An 11,437-nucleotide genomic window follows, 5' to 3' on the forward strand; every position below is an offset into this window, starting at 1 on the left:
GGGCGGCCTCGTACCCGTGGGGACAGGCAGCCTCTCGCTTGCAGCTTCCTGCAGGGTGCTCCTGGCTGCACCACGCTGCTTTGTCCCCTGGGCCTGGGTCAGGCAGTGGCGACTAGGAGAGGGAGGGAGGAGGAGCCCCAAGATCCTGGCTGCTGCTTCAGCATAGTGGGGCCCAGGGGCTGCGTGTTAACCCCTCGTGGGTTGCCAGCTGGACAGCCCTGCTGTAAAGTTTTACTGACAGCAATCTGAGTGCATGCATCTCAGTGCCCCTCACCAGCAGCAGGACCCTCCCTTCTGGCAAATCAACTCTTCCACTCCATGGGGGTGTACAGCTTTTCTTATTACCTGGTACTGGCTCCTGGTGCTTGAAAACACTTCCCTGCCTTCATTTGCCTACTGTGGTCCAGTTAGTAGCTGCTGCCTTCCCAGAGTGGCCCCCCAGCCCAGCAGTCAGAGGTGCACAGGCATGTGCATGTGTTTGAGAGAGCTTGCAAGTGGTAGCTGCTGGCTACAGCCAGAGCTTTCTGCGGCTGAATCAGGGAGATGGAGACATAGCCATAGCTGATAGTCTGTCAGATGCTTTTCTGAAGAAATCTTAAGGACTTTGTAAAGGGAAGCTTTTTATTGTAAGGTCATGGATGTGCATGACACAGATCAGCTTAAATGTAGTTTAAACCTTAAGCAGACAGATAAGCAAGCCTGTTAAACTATTTTAAATTTTCCTGAGATGGTTCAGTGTTATGTAGACTCTTAAGCATTCCCTTAGGGTCTGATCAGTCCTTCAGACATCCCACACTGCATTGCTTCTCACTCCACCCTAACCCACAGCTGCTGTTGGCTGCTCTGGCACACAGAACTTGACTGCCCCTTTTTGTTGACATTTTTTTTTCTTTTAATCAATGAACTCCCTTGCACTGCTTCTTCAGTAAACCTATCTTTCTGATAGCCAGCTGTATTCTTACTTCCTACTTGAGTACAGCCCCTCATCATTTTCTCCCCCTCCTTCTCAGCCTTTATGATTTACTTCACTGGATATTCATTTGCTTTTCCATACTGAGTGAGACAGGCAAGCTGTAGTTTGCAAAAACAAAGTAAATGCAATAGTTTGTGAGGTCCATAGTTGCCAATTCTTAGGGTTGGTTTACCCCAGTAAAGCTTTTTTTATGCCAGTAACGCCCCCTAATGGGGATGACACTTTTAACTTTAAAGAGAGTCATTTATTTGCATGTAGGTTGTATGTAAAAGGGAAGGGGGTTTCTGGCACAACTCTGTGGCAGGGCTGTGATTTACTGATTCATTCTTGCATTCCTTACAAGCATAGCTATACTAACAAAGTTTTATAGAGTAAGCCTGGCCTTTTAGACATCATTGCCTTTTCTCATTTGCCATGGTTTCCCTTTTCCTTTCCCTTTTTTTGGTAAAAGTCTGTTTTGCTTGCTTCTGAAAAGTTCCTGTGTGCCTTCATTTTCTTTAATGGGGGTTGAGTGTGCCCAGAACCACTCAAGGGGTGATCCTCATTACTGTGTAAAGTCAACCCATGATTAACTTGATCTTGTGGTGCCCTTAGAGAGGACCCAAGTAAATTTTGATTGGTCAGATATCCACCTCCCAGATGTCAGATTGAGTATTTCTAAAAGAATTGTCAAAATCTTTTGAAGCTGATGCTACTTTACAGCAACTAATGGGTAATACTTTGGCACAAATCTTGTGTAATGACTGTGGAATAGTAAAATTAAACTGTTGTCAATAATTAGATTTCAATTGCTCATTTAGCAGCCTATAACAGAAATTCTAACAGATACAGTCCAGGTTCTTCCCTTTGCATATGTTTTTTAATTGCCTTTAAAAGAAAAAATAATCATAAACCCCAAATTCTATCCTTAAAATGTATTAATAAATCCCATCCATAGTGTGACTACAAATATTAAAAGAAGGTCTAGCAGCCCAAATGACTCGCCCAATAATGACCAATTCCATGGTCTTGCACTCCTAAGCAAACCTCTGATAAGAAATGAACGTGTGATGTATTGGGAGGAGGGGAGAGGGAAAGATTAAAGAACAGATTTGAAGCTTCCAAAGGGTTGTTATTACAAACGACTTCAGAGAAGACAATGGGCTTGAAAGCAACTAAAAGCCTTGATGATATGGTAGTCCCAACGATAGCTGTGCTTTGCACTCACAAAATGAGTAGTATCTATTTGAATCATCTCAATGGCTCAGCTTTATTTTTAGATATATTATTACAGAACATTATTTGGAGGCAAATTACACCTTTAAGACATCATGATGCTTTATTTTCTGTCATTTCTTTCCTTTGCAGGCTGAGGTGGAAGAAACACTAAAGCGGATTCAGAGTCAGAAAGGAGTCCAAGGAATCATTATTGTTAATTCAGAAGGTATTATGCCAGTCTGGTTGTGCTCTGTAAGGATGTTGTTTAATTAGAAAAGGAAGTTTAAGGACCAGTGAAGCTGTTGTTTAAAAATGGATCAAATGATCTCAACAAGTTCTCTTTTCCCCAGAAAGGCAATTTGACTGTATTGTCAGTGCATAGAGGAATGTAGTAGAAGTGAGGAGACTTGAGTTCTGTTCCCTGCTTTGCTACAGACTCATTTTGTGACCTGAAGAAATAATGTAGGCACCTGAGTGTTTTTGAGGCTTGACAAGGGAGTGAGGTGGTATTTGGGTACATACGTCCAATTACCTCTACATATTTAACCTCCTGGGCTCCTCAGAGTTTGTAAACACCTACGTTTCTCTTATGAGTTGTTCTTTATATGCCTGAAGCTCTGCTACATATGTTCTGAGACCCTACCATCATGGAACTGCTGAGCTATTCATCTCTATCTTATACCTGAGTCTCTTGGAGATTCACAGACTAATTGTCCTTTTACCCAAGTCCCTTGAAGGCCAGATTCAGTAATCATGCTTGGAATGCACCTAACATGCACTGATGTACACAGCTGGAGAGGGTGGTGATGAACAGGGATCCTGGTTTTCTCTAATAAAAAAAAAACCCCAATTTTCGGCTTAAAAAAAGTAACCCCAAATCCACATTTTTCTGTGATTAAAATGAAACACCTCTGTATATGAACAGAACAGAAAATGTAGTGGTTACACTTAAGAAGGATGTGGGGAGGTGATCCAAGTATCTATAACCTCATTTAGTTAAACCTCAAGGCTTTTAAAACAAATATTGAAGAAAATAATTTAAGACATTGCTGTAAACGGAAAACAGGATAATATGCAACATGGATTTACCAAAGGTAGCGTGTCAAATGAACATGATTTTTCCTTGATACAATCTCTGACTTTTCTAGAAATATATATAGTGGTGTTTCATTTTAATCACGGAAAAATGTGGATTTGGGGTTACTATTTTTAATCTGAAAATTGGGGATTTTTTTATCAGAGAAAACCAGGATTCCTGAATGTGGTGTTCTCTTCCATAACAGACTTGTGCTTAGAGCATTCTCCTTCAAAGTGGGAGGCCTGGATTCTGACCCTCCTCATGCTGAGGGCATTTAAACCTATATCTCCCATGCCCAGAAGAGTGCCCAAAACACCAGGTTAAAGGGTAGTCTAGGGTGGGGCACTCTCCACCCTTCTATTAAATCTGACCTATCATGCAGCTATGAATGCAAGATTTATGGGTCAAGAGGGGGAGTGAGCATGAGAGGGATCAAGAGACTCATCGAAAAATGGAGGGCACATGGGGGGTGCTTCTGGGTTTTGTTCTGTGACCTCCTCTCTGCCACTGTCGCTGCTGCCTCCAGGCTGTGCAGAGGGGCAGTGGTGGCAGTGCAGAGGAGCCGCAGGGCAGCCTGGGCATGGGCTCTGGGTGGCTGCAACATAAAGGGCCCGACAGCAGTGAAGAAGAGGGACTGCACTGAGTAGCAGTAGCTTCTGCTTCTCATCGTGGGCGGGCAAGTCTGGAGCAGGCACCAGGCAGGCCAGGGCTGGGGCTGTGCGCATGGGTTCTTGCCTGTACCAGGAGGCTGGAGCCAGTGGCAGTGGCAGCTGGAAGGAGACGCTGCTGCTGCAGCTGCCTAGAAAGGCAGTCCAGCTGCAGAGCTGTCCCAGCCCCACTGCATGCCCAGGGGGTGGTGGGATGCACCATGAGCCAAACAGTACCTGGCCCAGGTTGGGACCAAGGGATCCACCATGGGCTGGACAAAGTTCTTCTGGAGGCCAGATCTGGTCCACAGGCCATATTTTGCCTATCACTGTATTAATGTAACTGCAGCAGCCTCTACTGGAGCTGCCCTTGTGGAGCCTAGCTATAAACTAAAGCTGTCCCAGTCAGAAGAAACCCATCAAGGGTACACAAACGTATGGAGGGCGTTGGTCACGTTGCTGAGAAGCAGCTTAGCCTGGCTACCATCTATGGTTCCCAGGGGTAGTTCTTTTGTCTTCCCTTTATTTGAATATTAGCATCTTCTAGTCACAGCTGTTCCTTGCTCTGAGCAGATGCTCTTTGAAACAAAGACTGGAGGTTCATGGAAACAGCTGGGAGTAAGAGAAAACCAGCACAATGTAGCTTGAAAGCTCTCCATTGAACACAGTTTAAGAGTTATTGTCTGACTGTAATGATGTTTGGATCTCAAACTTTGAAAGGAGGTGTCTGAATTCAAGGTCTGCACCTGCTCTTTTCACAGTTTACTTTCCCCCGTGGTTTGTTTTGTTTTTTTTTTTTGTTTGTTTTTTTAAATCTCAAATGTTTACTGTAAAATCTACTTACTTAAAGGGGTTTACAATGGGGTCCAGTGAGTACACGAAGATTAGGGTCATCCCAGATAGCCTATCAGCTGTCTCACCACAGTTGCCACATCTTTCTGCAGGTATCCCTATCAAAAGCACCGTGGACAACTCCACAACAATGCAATATGCAGGCTTAATGCACAGCTTCATCATGAAGGCAAGGAGCACCGTGAGAGAGATTGATCCTCAGAATGACCTCACATTCCTGCGAATTCGCTCCAAGAAAAATGAGATCATGGTTGCTCCAGGTAAGAGAGCCCTAAACATTCAATGATGTCAGGCTTCAGAGTCTCCTGTTGTCACAGAACTTACCATACTTCCCCATCAAGCCTCCTGTGGCACAGGATCTGTAAAGGCCTGTTAAAGTGAGTCCTATCATTTGCTTTCTAATGTAGCGTATATACCACCTTTAGCCAAGAAACTGGTGTTGGTTCACTGCAGGTCCTCTTGACTATTACTCCAGCTTGCTGCTTTTCTGTTTGGGTGTTGGAAATGGTTTCTCCTCTTCCACTTCACACTGTAAAACCAGGTTTGAAAGGAGACCAAAACCTCTCGTGTTGTCTTGTTAACATAAAAACAGAAGAGGTGGAAATCTCCAGAACATGTTTTGTGAGCTGCTTCAGACTAATATGGCCAAACTCACTACTGAAACAAGCCGGAGTGGGAAGTTACTTGAGATTTGCTGATATGCAGGACCAGAAGCGTGTAGCATATTGTTAGACGGGTTCTGTGAGCGGGGAGCCCTTTATCTGGAGCCATGCCTATATCAGACTTCGTCATGTGATGGACTGCAAATAAATAAGAAGGGACAGCATGGATAAACCAGAATCTGTATGGGACAAGATCACTTGGGGAAAGATACTACAAGAGATTCCACTGGGGTAGAGCTGGGACTTTCCTATAAACCCACAGGACTGAAATTGGTTGTAGACAGAAATTCTCTGGATTGTTAGTTTTACTTCTCTTCCTAAAGATCATGTCATTATGGAAGACTTTAACTTTCCAGATATAAATTGAAGAACAAATGCTACTAATACCCATTACCTAACAACTGGGTAGGCTACAGTAGTGCAGAGAAGGACGTGGGGGATGCAGTGGACCATAAGCTAAATATGAGCCAACAGCATGCTCTTGTTGCAAAAAAAACCCCAAAAAACTAACAGCATCCTGAGTTGTATTAACAGAAGTTTCACCTGCAAATCAAGGGAAGTAGTTCTTCTGCTCTATTCAGCACTGGTGAGGCCTCACCTGGAGTACTGTATCCAGTTTTGGGACACACGTCAAGAAGGATGTGGACAGTTTGGAAAGAGTCCAGCAGAGAACAAGACTTCAGCAAAAGGCTGAAAAAACTATGGTTATTTAGCCTCAAGAAGAAAAGAAGACAAGACTTGGCGGGGACTTGATAACAGTCTTCAAATACTGAAGAATGATTATAGAGAAGATGGAGATGGGCTTTTCTCTGTAGCTTTAGGGAACAGGGTTAGGAGTAACAGCCTCAAGCTGCAGCACTGAACTTTCTGATTAGGATGGTGGCTAAATATTGGAACAGGTTATCTAGATAAGTGGAATCTCCATCCTTAGAAACTTTCAAAATCAGGTTTGAAGGCACTTGGCTGGGATGATTTAGTCAAGAATGTCCAGCCTTGAGCAGGAGGCTGGACTTGATGACCATATGAGGTCCCTTCCAGCCCTACTTTCCTATGATCCTATGGATATGATAGCTGAGAGATTTCACCAAATAATCACTGATCCCACAAGAAGTGATGCTCCTTTTAGAATGGTCTTTGGTAAGAAACAAGGACATTACATAAGAGCAGATCATAGAAAATAACCTCAGAACAAATTTTCATGAGTTGATTCAGGTTAATTTATGCAAAAAGATAACCAAAGATATATGTGTAACTGTCAAAGTTTGCCATTTTAAGACCTTAAACTTGAGTGAACTAGAACGCCAGCATTTGAATTTAGAGGATGCCTGAACTTTTGTACCTTTGACTTAACTTTTTTTTTTTTTTTTTTTTTTTTTTTATGTGAGGCTTGCATCCTAAGCAAGTAAAAGCACTTGTAGGGAAGAGGCTGCAGGTTTAACTAGATAAATAATCGAGAGGAATAATTGGGTATAAAAAGAGAATCTACAAGGAATAGAAGAAAGGACTGAGCAGCAAGGAAAGCTGTATTGTAGAAGTCAAGAAATGTAGAAATCAAGTGACTATTTCCCAAATTGAGTTAGATCTTGCAAAGGATGTAGTAAACAGGTTCTTCTTCAGCCATATAAGTAAGAGAGCAAGCGAAGAAGCAATGGGGCCTCTATGCAGTGTGTATGAGGTAAGGATAATCTAGGCATGCCCCCAAAACTACTCTCCCTTAGGATGGTGATATTAAACATGGAGGCAAGAACTGGATGGCCAACAGAAATGATCGTATAGAACTGGACATTACCAAAACTGAGGGAGAAGCAAAATAAATTATCAACTTGTGGGTGTTACCATCAGGCTAGAGAACAAAAAATATAGCAGATATACTTAAGGAGGAGTTGGGAAGTGATCCAGGTATCTATAAGCTCATTAGTTTCACCTCAAGACTTTTAAAAGAAATATTGAAGAAGAAAATAATAAAGACATTGCTGTAAATAGAAAACAGGAAAATATGCAATATGGATTTACCAAAGGTAGTGTGTTAGACAAACATAATTTTTTCTGTGATACAGGCACTGACTTTTCTAGAAAGCTGTTTCCTAGACTAGGGTACAAACATCCTTTTGGTGTTGCAGGGGTTTAGGTTGTAGCCGTGTTGGTCTAAGGACTTAGGCAGACCCTATTCTTAAAAAGATCTTCCCAGAGCCACCCATCCTAGCCTTCAGACAAGCACCGAACCTCGCCAACCTCATCACCAGAAGCAAACTTCCTCAACCCCAGAACACACCAAAAGGATCCAGACCGTGCCATGACAAGAAATGCAAAACCTGCCAACACATCTCCACCACCCCCACAATTACTACACCCCACAACAGAGCCATCAGCATCCAGGATCTTAGAGCTGCACCTCCAGAAATGTAATATACCTCATCCAATGCACCAAATACCCTGATGGAAAATATGTAGGAGAGACCAAACAACAACTGCGCACCAGAATGAACACACACCGTAAATCTATCGAAGACAGAAATGCCCAATTACCGGTGGGGGCACACTTCTCACAAGAAAACCACTCTCTCTCCAATCTCAGTCCTGATCCTCAAAGGCAACTTACACAACACTTCCCAGAGACGAGCCTATGAACTCCATTTCATCAACCTCCTGGATACTAGAGATCATGGACTAAACATAGACATTGGATTTTTGACACATTATAATCTGCCTGGCAACTGACTCCCCAGCCCAGCCTCTGGCTTCTTTACTTTTCATTCCATCCAGGAAGAGCACACACCAACTGCTGAAACTTCCTTAGCCTGATGAAGGGTTTTTGAACCTGAAAGCTTGCTTAATAACTATTCTCCAACCATTTGGGTTGGTCTAATAAAAGATATCAAATTCACCCAAGGAACCTTGTCTGCCAACATCCTTTTGGGGTATGTATAGAATCATAAAACCACAGAAAAGTAAGATTAGACAGGTCCTCTGGAGGACATCTTATGCATCCCCCTACCAGAGACAGGATCATCCCGTTCCAGGCTGTCCAATACAAATCTTTGTCTTGCCTATTACCAAAACAACATATACCCTGTCACAGTCATAAGGCAAAGCACCCTAACCCTAAAGAAAGGGTACAAGAGCTGTCAACGTCTTCTTGCTGCAAGGGTTGTTAAATATACTTCAAAAACCCAAGGAAGAATGCCACACCTCTTGTTACAGAGGAGGGCAACAACCCCCCCCCTCTGAGCATAAATTCCTTCCCGACCCGAAATGTGGTGCCCCTGAGCAGATGAGCGGGTCTCTAACCAGGAGCCTCTGGTTTTTAGTCTCAGCAGGAGAATTTGCACAACCCAGTTAAAATCTCCCAGCCTTGGCTACAGCCAATACCCAATGCTTCTGAGGAAAGTGGGAGGAAAAAAACCCTGACATGTTTCTCTCTTGCTGCTACAATTCCTTCCTGCGAGCCCAGAAGCATGGGAAATACCTATAACGTAGGTATGGCTAGTCCTTGATGACCCCTTACCAGTTCAGCCGACAGTACTCAAAATGAGGCCTCATCAGTGCCAAGTAAAAAAGGCACTGTGAACTCCTGTGTCTTGAACATAATGTTCCTGTTCATAAAGCCCGAAATCAAATTTGTCTTTGTGTAGCTGCATCACATTGCAGGCTGATATTGAGTCTGTAATCCACTAAGACTCCTAGATCTTTCTCTGAGGTGCTGCCATCAAGCTGGTTGTCAGCCGTTTTGTATTTGTGTTTTTGATTATTCTTCCCGAGACAGCACCTTGCGTGTTCAGCATTGAACTTTATCCTGTTAACTCCAGCTCAGTTTTCCAATCTGTCAGGGTCCTTCTGAATTGCACTCCTGTCCTCCAGTATGATCCCAATCCTACTCAGGTTCATGTCTTGCAAATTTGCTTAAGAAGCTCTCTATTCCAGCATCCAAACCATCAATGAATACACTGAACAGCCCAGGGCCGAGGGTGTACCCCTGTGGGACTCCACTTGAAGTCTCCTGCCATTCTGACATGGATGCATTTATAATTACCCTTTGCTTGTAGCTATTGAGCCAGTTGTCTGTCCACCTTATAGTAGTTTTATCTAGTCCACGTTTCTCCAACTTGTATATGAGACGATCTTGTGGGACTTTGTCAAAAGCCTCACTGAAATCCAGATACACTATATCTGCTGCATTCCCTTCGTTCACCCAACTAATTATCTATGATTCTATGAAAAAATGTATGCAATCCAAAAGGAGTATGTGAGCTACAGTTCTAGAAAGCAAAACTGCATTAGCTCTTATCTGGACTTCAGTGTCATATGGGAAACTGTTAGTTAAACTAGTGAAGATAGGGTTTAGTACAAAAATTTTAGTGTTTAAGGACCTGGATTAAGGGGTGACATCGGTGCTGTGTGGAAAGAAGTATTGGGCTGAAGAAAAAATAATGAAGTTACTCATGGATCAGTCAAGGAACTGATCTTGTTTAATATTTTATTTAAAACCTTGGCACAAAAAAGTAGGACTACTGATGAAATTTGCTGAAGACATGAAGTTAGGAGATATCACCAGCAAGAAGTATCAGGATGTGACACAGGAGGGACAGGATGACCTTGAGGACAACAGTAGTAGAACTGGGATGAGTTCTTCAGTGTAAAGTGAAAGATCATGCACTGGGGAATAATGCCAAGAACAACTGATATATATTAGAAATAATATAGGAGGCAAGGGTACTTGCTAATTACAGGGTGTTTGAACCATCAGTGTGGTATGGCTGTGAAAAAGGCAAATGCAATTATGTGTCAGTCAAAGTATTTCTAGTAAAGGTAGGGGAATCTTAAAAGAAGTTTATAAGGCCCTAAAAAGACCCCATCTAGAACACAGTGCACAAGTTTTGGGTATCATGTTCAGAAAAAATGTATTCAAATTGGAACATATGCAGAGAAGGGCTGTTGGGATGATCTGTGAATTGGCAAGCTTTGTGTCAGAGGAGACTAGAAAAGCTTACCTTGATTAGCGCAAAAAAAAAAAAAAGCTGAAAGGGGATGTGATCATTTCCTCTAGATACATGAAAGCACAACACCAAGAAAGGAAAAGCGCTAAAACGAGGGATTATATTGGCACAAGAACAAATAGGCATAAATTGTCCCTGAATTAATTTAGGCTGGAAATTAGAAGACTTCCAGCCATCAGAGCAGTGAGGTTCTAGAACAGCCCCCCGGGGGAGTGAGGAGGCAAAGAGACTAAGTTTAGGATAGAGCAGGAGCAGGCAATTATTTCAGGCGCAGGGCTGCTTACCCAGTTTTGGCAAGCTGTCGAGGGCTGCATGGGTGCCCCGCTATTTTGGGACCAATGTCTCAGGGCCAGCGTCAGAGGGACCCAGAGCGGCACAGGCTGGCAGGGGTCTGTGGAGCCGGGTTGAGCTGCACCAGCAGGGAGAGGGGGGAGCTGGCCCAACTTCATAGAGCCCCTGCCAGTCGGGACCCTGTGCTCCTGCTGCCCTGCTCTGGGCCCTGCTGGCGCTGGCCCTGGGACACTGGTGTGGGCCCCGTGCACCCACTTACTCCCAGTGCCCCCCGCAGTACAGGCTGGGGGCAGAGCACAGCCCCGACCCCCTGCTCCGTGGCAGGGAATGAGCTGGTGCTGAGTGCAGGGAAAAGTGGCCCCACCCCCACCCTGTGGCCGTTGCTTGCAGCCCATGCGGGGCTATCCCGAGCAGGCATAGGCAGGGCCCAGGGTGGAGAGGCAGCAGATGTTTGCAGCTGGCCCAGGTTCTAGGTAGCTACTGACGGCTACAGAGCCCAGGCTGGGGGGCAGGGGCTTTGGCTGGGGGGCAAGGGGCACAAGCAGGACATCCTGCCATGTACCCCCTGCCCTCATTTTGTTTTGAGCAGGCACAGGCAGCCCCACACAGGCTACGAGCAGCTGCAGCACAAGGCACCAGGCAGTGTTTGTCACCGTTGCCTCTGGGCTTCCCAGTGTGCGAGCTCCGGACAGGCACTCCGGGCAGGGTGTGCTGCCCCGTGCAGCAAGTGGGGGGGGGGGGCC

The 11,437-nt window shown here is 44.5% G+C and overlaps 1 protein-coding gene across 1 annotated transcript in view; it reads left to right on the forward strand.

The window, feature by feature from the left end:
* Positions 1 to 11,437, forward strand: part of DYNLRB1 (dynein light chain roadblock-type 1) — a 13,845-nt gene that overhangs the window by 437 nt on the left and 1,971 nt on the right. Inside the window, exons 2-3 of the mRNA XM_006038147.3 lie at positions 2,321 to 2,396; positions 4,840 to 5,007. Of these exons, the coding sequence (XP_006038209.1) occupies positions 2,321 to 2,396; positions 4,840 to 5,007 (244 nt within the window). The remainder of the gene's footprint in view (positions 1 to 2,320; positions 2,397 to 4,839; positions 5,008 to 11,437) is intronic.

Source organism: Alligator sinensis, unplaced genomic scaffold (genome assembly GCF_000455745.1).
Source record: "Alligator sinensis unplaced genomic scaffold, ASM45574v1 scaffold690_2, whole genome shotgun sequence".
Lineage (NCBI taxonomy): Eukaryota > Metazoa > Chordata > Crocodylia > Alligatoridae > Alligator > Alligator sinensis.